This window comes from Chrysochloris asiatica, unplaced genomic scaffold (assembly GCF_000296735.1).
Source record: "Chrysochloris asiatica unplaced genomic scaffold, ChrAsi1.0 scaffold00160, whole genome shotgun sequence".
Classification (NCBI taxonomy): Eukaryota; Metazoa; Chordata; class Mammalia; order Afrosoricida; family Chrysochloridae; genus Chrysochloris; species Chrysochloris asiatica.
This window is the reverse complement of record NW_006408678.1, coordinates 7,711,969-7,737,070: the sequence shown is the minus strand read 5'-3', so window position 1 is coordinate 7,737,070 and position 25,102 is coordinate 7,711,969. Positions and strand designations below refer to the sequence as shown.

Genomic DNA, 25,102 nt, shown 5'->3' with positions numbered 1-25,102 from the left:
ACTAGAGAACAAGTTTCAGAGTCTTTTCCTTTTTGTCTTCTTAATGACCTTTTGCTGATGTTCTTGATGTCATCTCACCACTCTTCCATTCTTCGATCTTTAATTTATCAAATCTGTTCTTGAGATGGTCTCTAAATTCAGGTGGGATACGTTCAAGGTTATATTTTGGCTCTCGTGGACTTGCAATTTTCTTCAGCTTTAGCTTGAACTTGCATATGAGCAATTAATGGTCTGTTCCATAGTCTGACCCTGGCCTTGTTTTGGGTTTCCATCTGGTAGGTCCAGATCCATACCTGGTCTTTTATGTTGTTTAAAAAAGGTATTTGCAATGAAGTCACTGGTCTTGTAAACTCTATCATACGATCTCCAGTATCGTTTCTATCACCAAGGCCATATTTTCTAATTACTGAGCCTCCTTTTTTGTTTCCAACCTTTGCATTCCAATCACCAGTATTTATCAGTATATCATGACTGCATACTTGAGCAATTTCTGACTGGAACAGCTGGTAGAATTTTTCAGTTTCCTCATCACTGGCTTTAGTGGTTGGCACATAAATTTGAATAATAGTTGTATAAACTGGACTTCTTTATAGGTATATGGATATTATCCTATCACAAACAGTGTTGTACTTCAAGATAGATCCTGAAATGATCTGTTTTATGATGAATACAATCTGATTCCTCTTAAATTTGTCATTCCTGTCATAGTAAACCAATTAAAATGGCCAATACCAGTCTATTTAAGCTCGCTAATGCCTAGGATATCAATGTTTATTCATTCCATTTCATTTCTGACAGCTTCCAATTTTCCTAGATTCATAATAATCTGAAAGCTCAGCTAAAACCTATCTACCATGAGTGATCCTGCCTGCATTTAAAGTACCAGTGGCATAGCTTTCAGAATCACAGCAGCACACAAGTCACCACAGTATGAAAAACTGACACACTATATATATGGATTTGTATCCAGATATATAAATAACTACAAATCAAACGTAAAGAACTATAAATGAATTGAATATCACCAGAAACTTCACAAAAGTGAATATTCAAATGGTTAATAAATATATGAAAGGTGGCTCAACCTCACTATACACTGCCCAAATTTAGATCGCAATGACATGCTGTTATATTCTGAATAGAGCGGACAAAGTAAAACGACCAGGAATAGTAAACGTAAGCAAAGAAATAAAAACTGGAACTCATACAGTGCTGGAGAAAGTGTAAATTAGCAACTGTTGTTGTTACTATTAAGTCCTGTCCAGTTGGTTACAACTCATAGCGACCCTGTACAGGGTTTCCGAGGACTGACTGGTGTGTTTGAAACACTCTCTTTTTGGTTAGCAGTCCAGTGCTTATCCTATAGCACCACACCAGAACTGCAGTATCTACTAAAAAAGAACATAATTATATGACTCAGCAATCCCATCCTTATGTATATCCCCTACCAGAAACATGTAAAGATATTTACCAAAAGAATGGTCACAACAGTGCTGTACATACAAGCCTCACACTGGGAAGAACTCAAATGTCCATAAATAGTAGAATGGATACATAAGCTATGGCATAGTTATACAGCAATGAAAATAAATGAACTACTACAGCATGTAACAAAGTAAGTGAATCTCACAAACAAAATGCTGAGCAAAGTTGAACTCAAAAGAGCATATATACTGTATTATTTCATGTAGTTCAATCTATGGTGAGAGAAATCAGAAGAGTGATTTATTTTATGAAGAACAGTGGTAGGTTAACTGTCAGGGCCATTAGGAGTGCTGGCAATATTTTTTTTATTGAACTGGATGATAGTTTCACAGGTATTTTCACTTTATGAAACTTCATTGAGTTTCATACGCTAATGAATTGTACACTTTTCTGTAAGTACACCTGTATAAATGCAAGTGTATTAAAAAACAAAACAACTCAGATTTCTCTTCCCTCAGAGCAGCAAGTCAACTACTCCATTGCTACCTCAGTAGAACCTAGAAGATTATTCTCTAGGGAGGATACAAAGAGAATCTTGAGTGAGTGACATCAAGCACAGTTGAGGGCAGCTATGCCTTACTGAAAACTTTAAGAATTAAGAAAGCCTACATATAAAAAGGTTCATGTGCTGGGATGCATGGTCTATTTGAACTGTAAGGTCAGCGGTTCAAGCTCATCAGCCACGCCTCAGAAACCCACTACAGGGTCACTATGGGTCAGAACTAATTCAACAGCAGTTAACAACAACACATACAAAGAACACTGAACTCACTCCATCTCCCCCAGCTCCTTTTCTTCTCTAGTTTTCCAGACTACATGCCAGGTTCTTCTCTTTGTGAAGTAAAATAAACAAATTAAGTAAGTAAATCTATTCCCTGATCCAACCCATGCAAAAACAGCACAGTAAGACCATATTATACTATGTCCAAGGCATATTTCAACACTTAGGGAAGCTGGAATAAAAGAAAAGAAAGTTTAAGATTCTTCATGAAAATATAATCAGCTAGACTACTAATGGGAGGATAAAATAAAAGTATTTACACACATGCAAGGTCTCAAAATTTACCTGTTAACACGCTTTCACAAGTAAATAATAGAACAAGGGGAAAATCCAACAAGGCTTGGGATACTGATGCTAGGGGATCCACCCCCTGAAAAAGAGAACTCTCTAGGATGTTCCAAAGGGCAATCCTCGGATACAGTTGTGCTTCAGGCCTAGACAGCAACTAGTCCACAATGGAACAGGTCAGAAGGCTCTAGTTGCGATATCTGCAGAAGATGTAATAACTAGAATTGCTTCCAGACTGAAATTTAGCATCTTCACCAAATTACAGGACGACAGGGGAGAGTGAATGACAAGACAAGAAATGTTAGCCAGCACATGCAGGTGGAGGAGACAGGAGGAGTTACAATGTGCTTGTTCTTTGTTGTAGGAAGTCAACAAAAAATGTTTGAGACTGCAAAGTCAAACAGTAAAAGTACAAGTAAACTATTTTGAGATATGAAAGTAAATACTCAAAGCAATAGCTTTAAAAAAATTTTCAAAGCACATACTTCTGGAGGTATGGTAACTTGACCAGGGTAGAGCTAGTATTAAGAAATATTAGTCAGAAGACTAATAATAAACTATGTGTTTAAACTAAATTAGTTTATAATAGTACAAAAGTAAAATCTTGATAAACATAAAATGTTTAGTTAGTGATTTATTTTTAAAAATCAATTTATATAGCACTTTAAACTGTCCCTCATCCTTTAACACTGCAATGCCGATCCTTCTATAATGCTTTTTATCTAAGCAGTAATATGAATAGGAGAAACATTGAGCTAAAAGTCTAGAGACTTAGTTCGGTTCTAGGGTCCATCTCCGTGATCTCATTTTATATTAATACATGGAGTTTTTTATATAAAAAAATTTCTATAGCCCCACTGTTAATAGCACATCTATACACCCAGCTCCTCTACCAACCCACACCTATACTCAACTGCAATATATAAATACAAATCATGCTAATGGGTTTTAAATATTAAATTACTTATATTCTGAGCTTTAAGGATGTTAGCATACCTGTAAAGAGGTTTAATGATTGTATAAATCTTCTTTCCCATAAAGTTTAAATACACAATCTAAACTTAGTAATTGTTGATAAGTGTCATCAAGTAGGTTCCAACTTCATAGCAGCTCTGTATAGGGTTTCTGAGGAGTGAATAATGAGTTTCAACCCTTGACCTTGTGGTTTAAACTGACCTTACTTACTATTGAGTACTTATGATATAGAGTTCTTTCAATCAAATGAGCCAATTGGTCAAGATACAAAGTTTTTATATTGAACAATGGTGATAGATTTTTTTTAATGCAAATAATTTTAAATGTTCATTAAAACAGGAGAGTTTAAGTCTGGATTTTGCTTTATACTGCATATACTAAGAAACTGAACAAAGTTGGGAAGTTTATTAGAAGGAAATTATAGAAAAAGGTGAATGTTGATAAATCCATTCAATATAAATCCTAGATTTTGGATTGAAACGATTTTAGGACCAAAAGAAGTTTTCAAGAATTTGGTCACAAATATTTAGACAAACATAATGCTGATAATACATATCTAAACAGTTATGAATTGAGTATTGATTAAAATGTATAAATAATTTCAAAATGATGAGAAAGTTGATTCCAAGCCAAGTTTACTGTTTCAACATTCTCTAAGGGTGTAATCTACTCAGTTATTTTTAAAATCTGGCAGTAAAATTTGTTAGCATTGGTAGTTAACAATTACTGAAATAAAGTTCTAACTTCTACAGCAAAATGCACAATTTTATACCAATATATATATAAAATGCTTTAAATCGTCCTATCTTTTATCTATGTATCAAGGAGCCCGGGACAAACAATGTTGTAAGCTGCTAACCAACCAATCCATGAGAGAAAGATGTGGCAATCTGCTTCTGTAAAGATTACAGCCTTGGAAATCCCATGAGGCAGTTCTATTCTGTCTATGGGGTCACTATGAGTTGGAATTGACTTGATGGCAATGAGATTTCATTTGATCTATAGAGGGCAGTTAACAACAACAATGTATTACACATGAATGATAAAATTACTTTCTAGCATGTTATATATGATTTGATAAGCAATCTGACTTTATAGTTAAATCTTGATAAACAAAAAGTTTGAAATATGCAGGATTTTTACCTTTTTCTTTAGCATGAATGTCATCACATATGTGCAGATCTAGATGAGAAATCACTAAATGATGGGAGGTTTCTTTAACATCAAAGTCATTGAATAGTTTCACAATTGCATCACTTAGATCAGGAGCATTTGAAGTCTGTGGTGTCTTCACTTGCTGGGTAGATGGTGCTACAGCAGAACTCTAAAAAGATGAAAAACTGCCCTATCACTGCAAGGTATATACTTCGCACTTTACATATAAGAATACCTAAGTATTTTAAATTACGAATTCATAAAAAGAATACATTTCCTTTTGTATCAATCACTCACTTCCCTTATAATAGTTTCCTAATTCAATAGGAAAAAAACCTAAAAGTGAAAAGCTGGAAAACTGTATATATGCAATTTGAAGAATCTGAACCCAATGTTTCTGTAAATCTTTGATCAGTTACGTCTATATATCTATAGCCCTCCTTGCTTTAGAAAATAGATTTAATTAGCTTATTTGTATATTAGTTTTGTCTATTAGTAAGTAAACAAATGTAGACCTTGTATACATTTTATCTTGTATATCTTTAAGAATAAATCACTTCTTTGTGGAAGAAGCCCTTGTGATATTTTATACAGTACTGTGAGTGCTCTGGTGCCTAAGTGGTGTGGTGGTATCTCTGAACTAAAACATCTAAAGAAGTCAGAATAGAGAGGGACTTATAATGAATATGATTTCAAATATTTTCCCCTAAAGAGATAATGCACAGAATACTGAAGTATAAAGACATATATGAAATTTCAGTAGTCTAAAAATGATCTTAAAACATAAGTATATGGTAAGATGATATGACATTAGAACCAAGACTCATATATGAGATTTTGATAATAATTATCGAAGTGAAGACCAAAATTTTCCATTTAAAAAGCTAACCATTTTAATGTTTATAACAGCATAAGAGTAAAAGTAGTTACTTATAGAAAACCAAAGTACATATATTCTATACCAACTATGATCACACTGTAAAATGACTTTAAAGAACACCTAATATATAAGAATCTCTCCTTGAAAATTATTAGGGCTCACAGTAATTAAAGAAAAGGAAAGATGACATATAGTTGTGAAACTTTAAATGCTAGGGACTGAAGCAACTTTTTAATTCAGTGTAAAATAAACCGACTTCCATGTGAAAAAAATGTCAAAGCCTTCACAAACTAAGATGATAATATTTCAATAGAAAACACTTTCCTGCATTTCCTGTATGCTTCTCTCTTTTTTTAATATATCAAAATAAATATTGATATAACTAAAAAGAGAAACAATCCCCCTAAAAATATGTAGCAGATTCACCTTTCTGGATGTGGTTTCAGAAAAAATAAGGGGGTTGGGGGCACTATGAACTTTTTTGCTTTCAAACAATCTTATTTTGTTGCTGTTAAGTGCTGTGGTTCCGACTCATAGTTACCCTAAACAGGGTTTCTGAGGAGTGGCTGGTGGGTTTGAACTGCTGACCTTGCTATTCAAACTGACCTTGCAGTCCTGTGCTTATCTACAGCACCACACCAGGACTCCAGAGCCTTAACATCTCTTAATGCTTAATTTACTGTCCTCTTTCTCTTTTAGAGATAAAAAGGATGAAGCCAATAAAATATTTATGATAGAAGATGGCTGTCAAGGGGACCTCAAATATCTGAACATTCTATGTGAAACTCGAGCGATGTCATGGCAAGTAACCAGTGAAGAAAATAACTCTGGCAATGAGAACGGTTAAGTAAATTCACTATGAGATATTTGTTGTTGTTGCTTCTAGGTGACATCAGTCAGTTCTGGTTCACAGAGACCCCATGTACAACAGAACGAAACACTGCTCAGTCCTGCGCCATCCTCAAAATCGTTATGTTTGAGCCCATTGTTGTTGCCACTGTGTCCACCTAACGAGTTGAGGGTCTTGCTCTTTTCTGCGAACCCTCCACTCTTCCAAGCACGATGTCCTTCTCCAAGGAACATGCCCAAAATATGAGAGACGAAATGTCACTATTATTGCTTCTCAGGAGCATTCTGGCTGTACTTAGTCCATGAAAAAATTTGTTTGTTCCTCTGACAGTCCATGGTACTTTCAATATTCTTTCCCAACACCATAATTCAAACTCATCAAATCTTCTATGGTCTTCCTTATTCATTGTCCAACTTTCATATGCCTAAGGAGTGATTGAAAATATAATGGCTTGGGTCATGCACAATGCAGTCCTCAAACTGACATTTTGCTCTTTTAACACTTGAAAGAGGTCTCATATTTTGCAGCACATTTGCCTAATGCTATACTTTGTTGATTTCATGACTTCTTGAGTACTGCTTTCAGGAGCACTGATTTTGCATCTAAGAAAAATTAAATCGTTGACAACTTCATCTTTTTTCCATTTATCATGATCCAGATGTGAGGATATAATATATTACAGAGTGACAAAACCAAATGATTAAATAGAGCAACAATATGGAAAAAAATCATATATACCTCTTACTACAACTATGAAAAATGCATGTTTATGCAAAAAATCTAAAAATGCTAATATAGCTTTGTTATGGTGATAGGAGTATGAAAATTTTCCTTGTTAATGGTGTTATAGGATAAGTACTCTATGGCTACTAAAAGGTCGGCAGTTCAAACCTACTATCTGCTTCATGGGAGAAAGATGAGGCTTTCGGCTTCTATAAAGATTTACAGCCTCGGAAACCCTATATAGTGTTAATATGAATCAGAATCGACTCGATGGCAGTAGGGATAGTTTAGTTTTAGTATCTATATTCCATTTCATATAAACATATCTACCTATTAAGTAAATAAGTTGCAATATCATGAACTCTCTATTAGTTTCTTAGTTTCAACTATCATCTCAATTAATGACATCTTAAGAAATGGAAATCTTAGCTGCAAACCTTAACAAACTAGTCTACAGCCATATGTCTATGATGATTAATATTGCAAAATAAAACATCCTCCTCCATGTCTTTAATCATGCTTTTTAAACTCCAAAATGGAAATCAATAATACTGTTTCTTAGTCTTATAGCCCTTAATCAAACATGCTTCGTTCTTCTGTATTACTTTTCTTGACTGATGATCCTTTCTAAAGTTCTCAATTTTTCCTTCTTCTGTATCTCCAACTGATAAAAAAAGAACCCTGTTGTTTCTTTCCATTGTGACTTGTTTTAAACCATTAAGTTAGTAAATCTATCTTTAAATCAAAATAATTTGCATATAAGTTAAATAGGTAAGACTGAAGATTGTATCTAACATCAGTTAGTCAAATGTTTGTCTTGTTGTTGTTGTTGTTAAGTGCCGTTGAGTCGGTTCCGACCCATAGCGACCCTGTAACAGGGTTTCCGAGGGTGTACATCTTTACGGGAGTAGAAAGCCTCATCTTTCTCCCGCGGAGCGGCTGGTAGTTTCGAACCGCTGACCTTAAGGTTCACAGCCTGATTCGTAAGCACTACGCTTTGTCTTAGTGTATAGTTTATCTGCAGTATACCTCTCTATGCCTAAAAACATTCGAGAAACATTTCTAGATAAACTAATGTTTTGATGTGTGTTGCAAACAGAGAAGGGGACTGCCTGTATACCATATATAAGACTGATCTTTTCCTAATCAGCTCCCAGATGCCTAGAGGGAAAAGTCCACATTCCTCAACCTATTTATTAGCCTTCATATCTAGCTTCAGTATACTTCTGCTTCAATTCGGGCCACTTGCCCAAGAATGCCCTATTCTATTTTATATTCCTGCAGCCTGTTCACAAAAGCATTTTTCTCAAGTTCCCCTAAATAATATTGAAAAGGTCTTATTGGATGAATAGTACTTATTTATAGAATGACATAGGGTTCACTATCATTATATGAGAGGGCTTTAAAAGTTATTGGAGAATGAAATGAAATGATAATGAAAATTTCCCACGAGCTTTCTGAGGTCCCGCAGGTAAGTATTCTGTTTTATGGCTATGGCTTCTGGGAACCATTAATCACAGATATACGTAGAATGGGAAGAAAGGAGTTGTTTTAGCAAAGTGGCTAGATTTTTTTTAATTCCTTCAAGTTAAATGCCAGGATTCACAAAGTGATCTACTACAAAAAATTATAATAAGCTGACTATTAATAGTTTCTTCTTCAAATACCTTGACAGCAAAGAACGAGAAATAATGTGACACATTCCTTTTATCATTCCTCATACACTTCCAAAATGAACAACAGTATTTCAAATTGCTTTTTTGTCTTGTTCCCCAGAGGATTTTTTTCATTTTGTTCCAATTTTCTGGATGAATCCACAACAGTAAGACAAAGGATAAGTACTAGAAGGCCTTTCATTTCCAAAGTGGAAGAGTAACTATGAAAAGGAAGCATCAGTCTAACATCTTAGGCATGTTCACAAGAAGACCAAGTTTAAGAAAGACAGAGATGTGCAATTCATTTTCCTTAAAACTTTTAATGCTTAATATCCCCTGGAAAGTTGTCTTCTAGCCCCAGAGGCATGTATCTCTTACTCTGAAAACCAGTGCTCTAGGAACGCAGACTCCTTATCTTCATCAGAAAGTACATGCAGGGTCTTTAACAACATCACACTGTTGTGGATTCTAGTTCCTCTGTTGAAATACCCTTCCCACCATGTCCACCTGTGAACTTCTACTCATTTTTAAGACTTAATTTCATATCCTTTTTATGAAACGTTTTTGAATTCTGTAAGCAGTTAAATAAGCTCCTCTGCCCTTCTAAACTCTCCGTATCTCCACTTTATACCTAGGATATATTATTTGTTTGGAAAGAACTACTTTCAGATACATGGTTTCAGAGTATCCCTCAAGGGAGTAGGTAAATTATCTATTGTTATTAAGTGCCGTGGAGTCGATTCCGACTTATAAAGACCCTGTATAGGGTTTCCAAGGAGTGAATGGTACGTTTGAACTGCCAACCTTGAAGTTCAAACCAACGTTGCATTTCAGGGCATTATCCTGCAGCTCCACACCAAGATTTTAGGGGTTGTTGTTGTTGTGAAGTGCTGTCGACTTGGTTCCGACCCACGGTAACCCTGTATAGGGTCTCCAAGGAGAGACTGGTGAGTTTGAACCATTATGGTTCAAAGCGACTTTGCTTTGTCACAGCGCCACACTAGGACTCTGATTTAAGAGGTAGGTAAATAAATATAAAAATTCAGTGGTGCCTTTTAATAAAATTGCTATCAAAGACCCATCGGAATTTTCAGTGCTCCTTCTAAAAAGATCTTCATGCTAAAATCTCAGAGTTGGGGAGACTAAAACACCTTTTCCTCTTCAAACTAGCTATACTTCTGATTTTCAACAGAGTAATAATTAAACTGCTCATAAGGCTGCCCCCGACTCAGAAAACTTTAAGAGCAGTTCAGTGTTCAACTGCAGCAATTGCTCAATGTCTTATTTTTGTGCGCTATTAATTCTCCCACTGCCTCCCCTGCCTGTCATTACTCAGGGATTTTTTTTTCCTTTCCTTCTACGCTTAATTTGGTAATTTAAAAATTATATTCTTTAACTCCAGTACTTAATACTGAGCTCCAAACAAAATAAGCACTGTACAGATATATACTAATAAATTTAATGTTGTTGTTGTTGTTAAGTGCCGTTAAGTTGATTCTGATCCATAGTGACCCTGTATCGGGTTTCTGAAGAGCAGGTGGTGAGCTTGAACTGCCGACCTTGCAGTTCACACGGCTTTGCAGTCCAGCACATTAACTCACAGTGCCACACCAGGACTCATGCTTCCAAACAGATAACCATGCATATAAAATTCCATTATTAAGATAATTAGAAAACGAAGATCCTTGGACTCAAAGTCTTACATTCGATTTTATATAAAGAAAATATCAACTAACCATTCTGATTTTCAAACTGTTCCCATGTGAAATAAGTGTGTTTGTCTGCTTCCCTGTATTAACAGCATACCTGTGTAGGTTCAGGAGCCATACTCTTCCTTTGTTCTGTTGACTTTTCTATTGCTTCACTAAGAGATTTTGCATATTGCACCATGGCCTTCAACTGGGAATCCGTTAAAACCCATAATAAATCATCCAATATTAGAACTAACTTTGTTGCTACGACATTGCAGTCCTTTAACTGTTAGGAAAAATAATTTATAAAATTACACCAAGAAATAAAAACTTACAAACTCTCATAGAATTAAATATGGATCCTTCATTTAACAAATACTTACTTAGTTCCTATACTTCCTAGTTCTCGAGATACAGTGGGGAAAAAGAATGAAAAATTCCTTATACTGTAACTAGTAGCATATTATTTCTATGTAACATAAATTTATATAAACAAATACCATGTGTTCCAAGTGCTTTGCATACGTGTGAGTACATATGTGTATAATACATACATCTTATGTACATACGTACATAATTTAATTTTGTACTTAGTTAATAAATCACATAATTTCCTGCATTCAATTAATTCTAGTACAGAAAAGGGAATTAAGATTAATTACAAACTGAAGTGCTATTTGAACCACATTCTATATTTCATAATTAAGTGCCATACCCTAAACATTTATTTTATTTAATTTAGAACAGATATTGTGTCTCATGGTATAAAACATATTACTGAAACTTGTAACGGAGCCATAGTTTAAAAACAAACATTACTTCCTCATTTCATCACAAATCATAATGGATGCTCAATTTCTGACATACATTTCACAGAATATTCTGTAACTTTCAAGTATATGTCTTCCCTATCTATCTAAATTACCAGTCATACCTTAATAATCTAGTAATCATTTTGGTTAGCATTAATGAATGTTTTACAGTTTATCCATGAGCAACATTCAGTAAAAGAAATGAAAATTTAAAACATAAATGTTTAACAAATGCTCAGCAACTGAGAAACACTTTTCAGAAATAAAAATCTAGAAGCAAGAAGAATCTTATCATTATACTGGATTTCTAAAATAGTGCTTGTGGCACTAGGTCTCCCTTGACTTTGGTTTTACTATGCCACTGTAGTATGCAAGCCAATCAGAGACCAAGGAGAAGCCACAGTCCTGGCCACACTTCATTCTGTCATATGAGGGGGCTTCAAAAAGTTCTTGAAAAATAGAATTCCAAGATAACTAAATTTTTCCAATTACTTTTTGAAAGCCCATTGTATAAAGTTAAGGAGGTCTAGTGGCACTGTAGGATAAGCACTGGACTATTAACCATAAGGTCGGTGGTTCAAACTCACCAGTAGCTCTGTGAAAGAAAGGGCTGTCAGCTCCCCATAAGGATTTGTAGTCTAGGAAATCTTTTTTAGGGTGGGTCACTATGACTCTGAAGTGATTGGCTGGCAGCAGTTCTGGTTTTGCCGAATCAATGACAACCACACGCACATCAATAGCTCACCTAAGAATCATTTTAAATTTCCTGTCAATTCCAATAGTTAACACAAAAATTAATAAAAACTGTAACCTTGTTGACTTACTCTTCTTTTTAGTGTGATTCTGATTTTTGATTGATTGGTTATTAATCGAACAGGCGCACACATAATTTCATGATGTGAACTTTGGGTAGCATCTGCCTCTATCCGAATCATCTGCCAATTTATTTCTTTAAATGTTAAAACCTAAGGAAAGCAAAAATGTAGCTTCATTTACTCATGCAAAAAAGGAGGAAAATGTAGATTTGTAAAAATAAACTAAATAAAATAAAAATGCATCTCAACTAATTTTTTGACACCCTAGACGTATTCACCATGCTTTTATTTTTTTATTGTATATATAAATCAAATTCAGTAATACATTTTCATAATTATATTAATCATCTGGAAAGCAAATAGTTATTCTCAGTAATTTAATGAATATAAAGTATAAAAGTACTTGAATGCAATGACTAAGAATTTAAATAACATAGTCTAGGTTTTTTTAATTTAAATTTTATTTTTAATAGGTGAGAAGATAAAGCAGGGCTCATTAATTCTATGAATTAATATATTATAGTAAAAACACTGAAATATGCACATTTCATAATTAAATGCTTAAGCACAATACAGGGAAAAGTAAGATTAAAGAGGAAGAACAGTAAATCTAATGCTCTGTAATTCTGGCAACTATATGAAGGGATTATTTTAAATGTCCTATTTATCATGGGCTAAAACATTCATAAAAGAGAAGATAGAAAGAAAAAAACACTTTACCTCTCCTCTCTGTGGGTCTTGTATACGAGTACATTTTAAATCTCCATGTTCCCAGTTTGCATTTACACTATATATCCGTAGCTGGGAAAGTTCAAAAGATGCATTAAAGGCTTTTGCTCCAATTCTGATAACAATGGAATTTACAGAAACAGAAATACCTTCAACTACTTTTTCAGCAAAGCCATATTCACTGAAGAAACAAAGCAAAACAAAATATAGTGCATTAAGGCAAAAAAAAAAAAAAAATCATTAAAAGAGAAAAGGCTGTCTGCTAATATTCTAACACAAATACATACATAATTTGTCCTAATATTGTATTTATGCATTTTTGCTTTAAAACTAACATTTTTGTTAAAACAAGAGTATAATTATACGTAAGTAATAAAAATGTTAGCCTCAAAATGACAAACGACTGAAAAACCAGAGGTTATTATTCTCTGGATTACATAATTAAAATCATTATATACAAAGCTGCCCATTTTTACAAAATACTAGTCTGGACCACTAGCATTAATAAAATAACTAATAGAGCTAAATGCTCAACATTAAAAAAAAAAAAAAAGCTGCAAAGTCTAAATGGGATTTATTTCAATAATTAAAAAAATAAAGTTAGTAAAATTTTCACATTCTAAATTCAATTAAAAATATTTCTTGAGCATCTGTCTTAGAACAATGTTAGGGCATAAGGAAACAAAGCTTTAATTGCAGCATTAGAGGGCTCACAAGTTACTTGGTGAGGGGAAAAACTACAACATGAAACAGCCTATAATTAAGTGCTTTAAGACACACCCAGCAGCAGACTTTACACAGAGAGAAAGAAGTTGCTTGTAATTAGGGAGAAATACACCTGGGAAAGAAGGATGACCTTTCCACAGGGAGAGTAACAAAAGAGGAAAATCTTAAACCAGAGAAACACATAAGCAAAGGCAGAGAGAGGCAAAAAGCAGAAGCCATGTTGAGAGAATGGTGAGTAGGGTGACTAGAAAATACACTAGCAAGATGAGGGGGCTTCAAAAAGTTTGTGGACAAGTCCATTATCTTTTAATTCCATCTTCCCGCAAACCTTTTCAAGCTCCTTGTTTTATTATTTGATAGAAAAAGTGGAGAAAGTTTTTGCCCAATTAGGAGATTACCTCAATTATTAGCAATTTGTCCATTATTTCTAAATCGCTATTTTAGGTAAAAAAAAAAAAAAAATCATTAAAAGAGAAAAAGTTACCTGCTAATATTTTTATGCAAATACACATGGAATTTGTGAGGGCACAAATTTCAAACTCAAAATGTCTAAAAGTGAACAAGTCATTTTTATTTGCTATCTACTGATCTTCCCTACATTTGCTGCTGATCTGAATTAACTGTTGAAACAATTTATGAGTGAGTCAAAATTATCCACACTATTTTAATCAACTTTTACAAAACAAACATATCATTTTTCAATATAATCTCTTTGTTGTTCAATACACTTTATCTGTCAATAAACTTTTGTATTCCCTTATTAAAAAATGTGTTAGGCACAAGAACACCCACATTTGTAGATAATACCCACATGACCTGGCTTCAATGACTGGATGATCAGAGCTCAACTAGAAGAAGAAAGAAGAGGAAAAAAAGAGTAATTGGATACAATTTGATGAACGTGACCTACACCTATGGATGCAGTAGCTCAAAAGAGGGAACAAATCCTTACAGCAAGGATCATTCCCACCCCCTCCACACACAGAGTAGACAGGGATGGGCAACTTGGGACATTGGCTACCCAAAATGGGGATGGGAGGCGCTACAAAGGCAAGAAGTGACTGGCTTACAAGCTTTCAAGAGGGATCCTAGATCCAGAGGGCGTGGAGGAAGGTAGAATCTCCACTGAGTAGTATCCAATCTGTCTAGGCAGGGCGGATGAAAAGAAATGCAGATGGGTCTCTTGTGATACAACAGTGAATAATTGTTATCAGGATTGATTGTGAGGGTTGGAAATGTAAAGGTAGACATTTTGTAGCAAGGAGGGGAGTAATTAACTTTGTAGTCTAGGAGTGGAGGTCCCTGGGACCATCAAGGGAGAAAAGCGGAGAGTGGGACCCTACCCAGAGAAGCAATGATGCCAGAGATGGAGGCAGAGACAATGACGTGGAAAGATGGAGCAGCTGGGGACTTTAGACCCAGAGAGGGAGAGGGGCTGTGTGCTGATGACCTGGGGGTCAGGCTTGCAGGGTATACCGTTTGGTTGGTTGATGATGCATGGAGGGGATTGTAACCATATAATGAAATGATATAAGATAGGTTGAATGTAAAACTAATGTTCTCCCATGTAAACTATCACATAATTCACAATAAATCGTTAAAAAAAAAATAAGTTTAAGCTGAACTGTGAGCCATGAATGCAACACTATCTTCACTTCTTCACCAGAGGTGAATCTTCATCCTCGAAGGGCTACTTCCAGGGGACCAAACAGGTTAAAGTCCAATAGCACATGATCAGAACTATAGGGCGAATGCTTTAACACTTCAAAATGAAGTTTCTGCAGAGTGTCAACAGTGTGGGCACACGGTCGACATGCATTGTGATGCAAGATCACAAAGTCCTTGGATAGCAGTCTTCTGTGTTTAATCTAAAGTTTAGGTTTCAGCTCTTAGTGAACATCTCACTGCTGTAAGGAGCACACTGTTCATTGCTGAACATTTTTCCTGATAGTGGCCTTTGGGAACTCTAGAAAACTGTAAGCAGCTATTTTCCAGTTGACAGTTGACTTTTGAACTTTTTCTTGGTTGACGATTGAGGATGCTTCCTCCATTCCATACTCTGCCAATTACTCTCAGACTTGTAATACTGAACCCATATCTCATCACCAGTAAGAGACGTTTACCATCTTTTGAGTGTCAGTGCAAATTTTGTTGGTAGATGTCCAAATGCTACTGTTTATGCTCTTCTATAAGTTGTTTCAGTATCCATCTCGCACAGACTTTTCTAAACCCAAGACTGTTGATGATTATTTCATAGGCAGAGCCATGGCTGATTTGCAAATTATCGGTCACATAATCCACTGTAATTCGTCTATTTGACAGAATCATTTCACGTGCATGTTCACTGTTGTCATCAGTCATGAACGTGGATGGGTGCTTTAATAGAATTGGAGTGAAGATAATTTTTTACTTACCCTTATCTATAAAACATATAGTCCCCTTATATATAAAACATATAGTCCACTGCTTGGATTATGATACTTTAGAAAACAAAACTAGTATTTATAGTGGTGGTGGTGTGCCGTGGAGTCAGTTCTGACTCCTAGCGACCCTGTACAGGGTTTTCGAGGCTGTAAGCCTTTAGGAGAGCAGAAAGCCTCCTCTTCATTCTGCGGAACAGCTGGTAGTTTCAAACTACTGACCTTGTGGTTAGCAGCCCAATTCGTAACCACTTATAGTATGATAAACCTTTAAAATCTCTAAGCCTCATAGAATGAAACTAATACTTGCCTCCATAAGTGGAAGAGTGTATGTGATTTTGTTGGTAATTACTGTCAAGTTGGTTATGGCTCATAGTGACACTGTGTAGGGCTTCTGAGGAGCACCTATACAGGTTCATTATGAATTTGAACCACTGACTTTGACGTTAAAAGGGCTTATCCAACAGGGCTCAATGTATGTGTGGTGGTGGTGGTGGTTATGTGCTGTGGATCAGAACCGACTCACAGCCACCCTGTATACTTCACTGGGTTTCAGAGGTTGAACAGATGCTGGATTCAAACTGCTAACCTTAGAATTAGCAGTCCAGAGCTCTGGTAGCGTAGTGGTTACGTATCAGGCTGCAAACCCCAAGGTCAGCAGTTTGAAACTAACCACTGTTCTGCAGGAGCAAGATGAGACTTTCTGCTCCCGTAACGATTTACAGCCTTGGAAACCCTGTACAGGGTCACTATGAGTCAGAACCGACTCCACAGCACATAACAACAACAACAACAACAACAACGCTACCAGAGCTCCTTTAGTGTACATGTAGTAAATTACATAATACTCAACATGTCTGAAGTAACTTTGTTATAAAAGGAAGTTGGTAGTGTACTTTGCAGATGACCTAACCTTGCTTGCTGAAACTGAAGAAGAATTGAAGCACTTACTGATGAATAATGAAGATCGTTGACTACAGCCTTCAGTATGGATTACAGCTCAACATAACGAAAACAAAAATACAACTGGACCAATAAGCAACATCACGATAAATGGAGGAGTTGTGAAGGAATTCATTTTACTTTGTTCATAATCGAAGCCCACTGAAGCAGCAATCAAGAAATCAAATGATACACTGCATTGGGCACATTTTTTACAAAAGACCTCTTTAAAGTGTTAAAAAGCAAAGATAACACTTTAAAGACTAAGATGTGCCTGACCCAAACCAAGGTTTTCAATTGCCTTATACGCATGTGAAAGATGGACAATGAATGAATAAAGAAGAAGAACTGATGCCTTTGAATTAGATATTGGTAAAGAATATTCAATATACCATGGACTACCAGAAGAACAAATGTGTTTGGAAAGAAATACAGGGAGGATGTTCCTTAGAAGTTAGGATGTTGAAACGTCATCTCATGGCCTTTAGATGTGTTACCAGACCAGTCCTTAGAAAAGAACAGCAAGTCAGTGAAAACGAGAAAAAGACTCAATAAGATGAACTGACAAAGTGGCTCCAACAACGGGCTCAAGTACAGCCAAGATTATGAAGATGGTATATGATCCAGCAGTGTTTGTTCTGTTTATGTAAGGTTGTTCTGAGTTGGAATTAACTCACAGCACGGAACAATAGTTTATTGAGTTTAGAAATTCAGTTTCACAGGGAGTCATGCTTTAACCCAAAGACAAACATTTGTTGTTCAGACAGAAATATTCCTGGGGTAGGAAAAAGTATTTCTGTAATAATCATATAGGAATAAATCTTTGGAACATCCAACCCTTTATACTCTAAAATTTTAGGCACATTAAAAAAATATTATAATCCATATTGAAGAACCTACAATCAGAAGCCTGAATTAATAACTAAAGTCTAATTTTTCTGGTTATGCTGCTATTGATAAATTTAAAAGGTGGCTTTATAGCTCACAAATAAGTGTTTTTAAGTTTGATGAATTTTCATATACATCTTTATCTATTTCATGTGAAATCATAAAGTCTTCCTGCCTAATTTATGTTTACTAGTCATGGAACCATGGTGGTGCTGGTTAGACAAGTGTTGGACTGCTAACTGCAAGTTCAGCAGTTCAAAACCACCATTTATTCCACAGGAGAAAGATAAGGATGACTGCTCTTGTAGAGGTTTACAGTCTCGGTTATCCTGTATAGGATGACTCAGAATCGACTTGATGACAATGTTTGGTTTTGAGTGGCACCCTTCATCTGTGGAAGCATTGTCAGCCCACAGAACCTACCTAAACAGCCAGTATGTTGCTTTCTTTCTATCTTTACCTTTTGGCTAGAAAAATATATCAGAGATCACTTTCCATAAATTGTGTGATAAAAAATCATGTGGAATTTATTTAAAATACTTGTTCTTGACCCCCAATACAGACCTACTGAATCACAATTTCAAGAGAAGGAGCCAAAAAGAATATGTGGATTTAGTAAGTACCCTATGTAATTGTTACCATCAATCAAGTCTGGCATTAATTAAAGCTGAAATGATAAAGCTTATAGCTACTATAAAAACATGAATTAGGATGACCATACCAACTATACCTAGCTCACATTGATGAAATAACTCAGTTCTACTAAACTTACAAAAATATTTTTCCTTAGTGTCAATTTCTCTGGCTTTTAATAATTTTTAAAGCATCTCCACTTTCTCTTAGTGTGTGTGCTTTTTAATTTTTTAAACTTTTTCTTGTGAATTGGGTGAAGGTTTACAGAGCAGATCAATCATCCATTCAACAATTTATATACATTTTGTTTCATGTCATTGATTGCAATCCCCACTATGTAAACTAATTCCTTTATTCCACTTCCTGTGTGTCCTGTTTCCATTCCTTCTTCTTTCTTAACACTTGTGAACGATGTCCTTGGGTGAATGCTGCCCTTGATTCTAAGGTGTGCATACCTCCCTTGTATACTGTTCCCTTATAGACCTGTCTATTTTTTGGCTGAAACTTAAGCTGTGGGGCTAAGTCTATTTCCAGACCTGAAGGGTGACTAAAGGCAGGGTCGCTATGAGTCGGAACCGACTCCACGGCACATAGCACTGAAGAATTCCACTAGTTCTATCTGATCAGTAATAGGGTCTTTTTTTTTTTTAAATAATTTTGTGTTCTGTTTCACATTTTTCTCCCACTCTATAGAGGATCATCTAATGTGATCCCTTTCCCATTAGTTCATTGGACTAATTGTTTCCATGATTCTTCCATTTTCCTCACTCTTCTCCATACAGGGATAGACCAATACTTGCAAAATCTTTTAAGACGCCAGCCACTACTCACCAAAGCAGGATGTAGAACATTGTTGTTGTGGACTATGTTAAAAAGCATCTCTATTTTTTCTTGACGAATCCTGGTATGGTATGACACTGTAGGATAAGCACTAGACTGCAAGGTCAGTTTGAACAGCAAGGTCTATGGTTCATACTCACCAGCTGTTCCTCAGAAACCCTATACAGGGTCGCCGGAACTGACCTGGAGGCATTTAACATTAACACTTTTCCTCCAATTCTTTGTGATTCTAGCCAAACTACAGACTAAATGCTCAACTTCTGGCAAGATGGCAGACTAAGCAGACACGCTCTTCAGACCCTCAGAAAGACATATAGGAGACCAAATGAAAACGACACAGAGGACAACACTGTAAGTCTGTGCTTAAGAGGAAAGGTTAGAGAAGTGGATTGAATAATACTTATTGGGAGGAGAAGCTTAACTGGGGCAATGAAAGAAGGAGACGGACTGATGAATGGATTGCTGGGTAGATGTGGTGCAGCTATTTTGAACTTTGCCAAGCAACTCGGGAGAGACAGCCAGATGGTGCCTTGACAGCAAAGATTCACATGGGTTACATAAAAGGTGGGATTCCTTCTTGCTTCCCAAACTCCCATGGATAACAGAGGTGAGGCTGGCCCCCACCCTCACCTACTCCAGCTCAGACCATGCTCTCTGAGAGTTCTGAGAGACATGGGTTGAGCCAGTGTGAGGCGGGTGTCCACTGTGCTGCCTTGGTGCCTGGATTCAGCCAGCCTCTGTCCCAGACCTACATAACTCGCAGAGATTCCAAGCCAGAATTAGATTAGCAGGGATACTCATCATCAGTCACCCTGCCCTCTGGTTCTGACAGACACTGAAACCAGCAGTATAAATCCAAAATCTACTTCCTGATTGGGTGTTCTGAACATAGACAACTCTAGATTTATAGGAACACCACCTAGGGCTGAGAACTTAGTTGTCACATCCCTCCACTGCCCACCTGGTGAGTTTCTTGGCCATTAGGAGACCCCCTTCCTCCCCAGAGTTTTCTCTGTTCTGAGTTCAACAACTGCATTGGTATTTTGTTTCCTTTTGTGTTTCCTTGTTGTTTGTTTATTTTCTCTTTTCCTTCTTCCTCTCTCTTCTCTTGATTTTTATCCTTTCTACCTCTGCTTTTGTTTTGTTTTTTTCATTTCCACCCTCTTCTCCATCTCGATTTCTCATTAATACTTAGTCATTTTTTCTTTCCATTTTCCCTCTCTCTGTTTTCAGTTTTGTTTTTTTCTTTCCTTTTATCTTCTCTCTTGTTTTTCTCTTATATATCTCTATTTTCCTGTCCCTCTTTTCTCTTTTCAGTTATTATGGTGGTGGTGGTGGTGGTGGTGGTGGTGATGTGCCGTGGAGTCGGAACCGACTCATAGCAACCCTGTACAGGGTTTCCAAGGCTGTATATCTTTACGGGAGCAGGACGCCTCATCTTTCTCCCACGGAACAGCTGGTAGTTTCGAACTGCTGACCTTGCAGTTCACAGCCCGATTCATTTCAGTTATTATACATTTTTTTTTCTTGATGCTGCCTGTTTGTTTTTCTCCTTTATTATATTCTGTTTTCAAATGTTGTTTGCTTGCTTGTTCTGTTTTGTTTTCTCTTTTTGATCCACCCAACTGGAGACAACAAACTTGCTCAGACAGCTCAGGTACATCCACAGGACAAGAGGCAATATCAGTTCCTAGACAACCTGATCAACAATAGGTACCAGCTAACTCCAGCTAAATCCATCCTAAACTGAGCTGCACAAACAGCAAGCAGAAATGGTACATGCACTTCTATTCTCTAATCAAACCCACCAAGAGACAATTTGTAAGAGCCTAAGAACATACCAACAATCATCAATTCAATACAAATACAATGGTACCAACATCTCAAGAGACAATAGAAATTTAGTGCACATGAAGAAACAAGTAAGAGTGGCTTAAGCAAATGACCAAGATGCAGAACCAGAAGAAAACGTAGTGGAACCACCTGCGAAAGAATTTTAAAGCATGAGCTTTAGGTATCTCCAGTGAATTGACAGAAAGATCAAGGAAAGCAAGGAGAACAGAAAAAACTGTATTCTAATTTACGAAAATACTACAAAACCAAACAGACAAAACAAATGCAAATTCTGAAACAACACAAAAGCTGCAAACAGAAATCCAGAAGATTAATTCTAAGATCTTAGAAAGAGATTGTATGAAAAAGGCAAAGGAGTAGATTTGAATCAATAGAAGTATGAAATAATAATCTAGAAGATAAATCTTGATACTAGTTAGAAGAATCAAAAATAATGAAAAAAAAAAGAGAAAGAAATCAAAAGAAAGTCTGACAGTTATGTGGGACACCCTGAGGAGGAATAATTTACAGGTAATCAGAATTCCACAACAGAAAGACAGTGAAAAGCAGAGAAAATTGTCAAAGAGTTACTGGAAGAAACTTCCCTAACATCATGAAAGTTGAGATAACCATCCAAGAAGCTGAACGAAATCCAAACTGATAGACAACAAAAGAAAATCTCCAAAACATACCATAATCAAACTTTCCAAAACCAGTGACAGGGAAAATATCCTGAGAGCAGTGCGGGGAAATGAAGCATTACCTACAAAGGAGAACCAGTAAGACTAAGCTTTGATTTCTCAGCAAAAATGTGAAGGTAAGAAGGCAATAGGATGACATATACAAAACTCTGAAAGAAAAAAAATTGCCAACCAAGAATAATATACCCACCAAAATTGTCCCATCCCTCTAATGTATATGACACCAAATTACAACATTTTCAGATACACAGAAATTAAAGAAATTTGTAATAACCAGATCAACTTTCCAAAAAATACTAAAAGGTGTTCTTTGGACTTAGAATCAACAACAGCAGACAACAATCTAAGATTAACACACATGACAGTACCACCTATAACTCAATCGAGATATAGAAGTATTCAAAGTACAACAAACATACAAGACTAAAAACAGGGAACCAGAGATATCCCAATGGCAAACAAGTCAAGGATATTTCAAGACAAAACAGACAGACTTAAAGAAGGGAAATTTTAATACATTACAGGGTAACCTCAAAGAAAATTAATACACCTTCACATCAAAATAAAGAAAATCAGATTTAAAACAACAGCAATGAAGAAAATGAAAAGAAAACCCATGAACAAAATTAATTTAGCTCAGAAACTTACGTGGGATAAAGTAACAAGCAACACCACAATAAAATGCATAGCAAAATGATAGCAAGCAATTCATACCTATTGATAATTAAACTGAATGTAAATGGATTAAATACAAGTTAAGAGACAAAGCAGAATGGATACAAACTCTGGTACATACACCCAAAGAAATAATATCTAACACTGACGACTGCAAAATACCTTGCAACACGTGTTGGATGTATCTGGAGGACATTATGCTGGGTGAAATTATTCAATCATAAAAGGACAAATATTGTACGAGACCACCATTGTAAAAGTTAAGAATTGGTTTTCTAGCTAAGAGAAACATTCTATGATGGCTACCACGTGTGCGAGAGAAGTAAAATTATTCACTGGGTAGAGAGTAGACATGCTAACGTGGGTGATGGGGATGGCAGTACACAAGGAGGAAGTTGGCAAAGGAAAGGTAAAAGCAGTAGAAGATGCAGAAGTGAAAGAGTAAAAGGGAATAGAGGTAAACACTGTTAATTCCTGGCACACTTTGAAGGGACTGCAATCATTGTAATGACACAAAGAATATGATTTGTTGAATGTGGGACTGATGATATGCTCTGTAAACCTTCACTTATTCACAAAAAGTTTTGAAAAAAAGAAAAGGAAAAAAGGCTAAATGCTCCATTCCATGTTGTCATACATGGAACCATACTTTAAACTTTAAAATCTCAAGATGCTCAATGATGAATGACTTCAAAGGAGTGCATTTGAAAGCTCTTTTATTAGCCACCTGTCATCAAAATATAAATAACACATCGACAGACCCATCATTTGGTAAATTTTTCACAACAGAAAGATTCATCATTGAGTTTCCATGTGGAACGCCGTTGATCAAATTGTGAGCATACACAGAGAATGTACTAATATGAAGGTGGTTCAATCTTAGTGAATAAGAAGGAGGGTGTGAGTGTGCACATTCACCCTCAAGTCGAGTTTTATTGTTTTACACAGCACCCTAACTAAAACAATTCCACTCTGCTGAGTGGATTCCTACTCAAAGCAACACGATACGGCACCTAGAATAGAATAAATGTTCAAGTCTGCAATGTTGTGCAACTTGAGGAGGCACTCATCATATTTAAAATGACATGAACATGCTACTGTGAAAAGCTGCAGAATTAAAAAATGCTGCCGAAATGCTGCTTTCAGGAGATGGCTTTATTGGAATGCAAAACTAAATAGGGAGGTCCACCAGAATTGGCTGCAGGAGACCTGCACAGGTGCAGGCTGAGTGCCTCCTCTCAGTGGGACAGAGTGGGAAGAGAGCGATGCAGAAGTAGGCCAGCCCACTAGTGGTAGGCCAGCCCACTAGTGGCCATTCACTGGTTTGGCTTTGGCTTTGCAGCTCTGGCTGCTACTAGTGGCATCACTAGCTGCACAAAAGCAGGTGGCCTCCTATCCCTCGCCACTGGGCTAGCAGGCCTGGGTGTTTTTTGGCCTCTCAAGAGCCCAGGAACGTTTGGGATTTTCTAGACACATCTGGGACTTAGGCTGGTATTAAGGGTATAAAATTCTACAACTCTGGAAAATTTATGCCTGTGAATTAAATTGCGGGTGCCAGTCTGCTAATAAGTTGCCAAACTTGGAACTTAATATGCTCACTAGAAATCAATTGTAGTCACATCACAGTGTGAACACAAGAAGAATTTTAAATCTCCAAACTTCCACTAGTTTTCATGTCTGAGAAATAAGCACGAGACTTAAGTATTTTCACACAAGCTTTGTCTTAAAATAAATAAATAAATAAATAAACCAGGGAAACAACACCAAACTTAGTAGGGAAAAATGTGTTGTCACTACAGCCCTACACAGTCAGGGACTCTATACCCAAGAACCTATTCTTATACCCTCGTACAGTATGATTTTTATATATTCATGAGGTGTCTTCTTTCTGAAATTACAGATACAGCCTCAATGGGAAAAATGGTGGATATCAAAATTTGGAGTCCTAGAGCAACTCAGAGGAAAGTGTGAAAAAAATATCATAGGAGATTCCAGATAGCCATCCTTTTCTGCTTTTTGATCACAGACTTAATTGGAAATGATGTTACATGAAAAGGAAATAAAGTTTTACCATTAATAACAAAAACAAAACAAAAATAAACAGGTAATTTTTATAAAAGGCTGTCCTGGTGTGGCACTGTAGGATAGGCACTCGACCATAAGGTCAGTTTAAACTGAAAAGTTGGTGGTTCAAATTCAACAGCCGCTCCTCAGAAACCCTACACAGGGTCACTATGGGTCAGAACCGACTCGGCAGCACTTAACAACAACAACATTCATCTTCTCAAGAAGACTGTGAAACAGCCCCTTATTAGCATGTGATTTTTATCTTTGCATATTCAAACTGAAGCTGAAGAAAATGAAAACAAGTCCATGACAGTCAAAATATGACCTTGAATATATCCCACGTGGATTTAGCAATCATCTGAAGAACAGATTTGATACATTAAACACTAAAGACCGAAGACCACAAGAGTTATGGGATGACATCAAGAACATCATACATGAAGAGAGCAAAAAGGCACTGAGAAGACAAGAAAGAAGGAAAAGGTCAAAATGGATGTCAGAAGAGACACTGAAACTTGCTATCCAGCGTAGATATGCT

The 25,102-nt window shown here is 36.2% G+C and overlaps 1 protein-coding gene across 1 annotated transcript in view; it reads right to left on the bottom strand.

Moving 5' to 3' along the window:
- The window catches only part of UHRF1BP1L (UHRF1 binding protein 1-like), a 114,868-nt gene that overhangs the window by 52,833 nt on the left and 36,933 nt on the right, over window positions 1-25,102 (bottom strand). The window contains exons 5-8 of the mRNA XM_006871116.1: window positions 12,831-13,020; window positions 12,120-12,260; window positions 10,599-10,769; window positions 4,673-4,853 (exon numbers count right to left, since the gene is read on the bottom strand). Coding sequence (XP_006871178.1) covers window positions 4,673-4,853; window positions 10,599-10,769; window positions 12,120-12,260; window positions 12,831-13,020 — 683 coding nt within the window. The remainder of the gene's footprint in view (window positions 1-4,672; window positions 4,854-10,598; window positions 10,770-12,119; window positions 12,261-12,830; window positions 13,021-25,102) is intronic.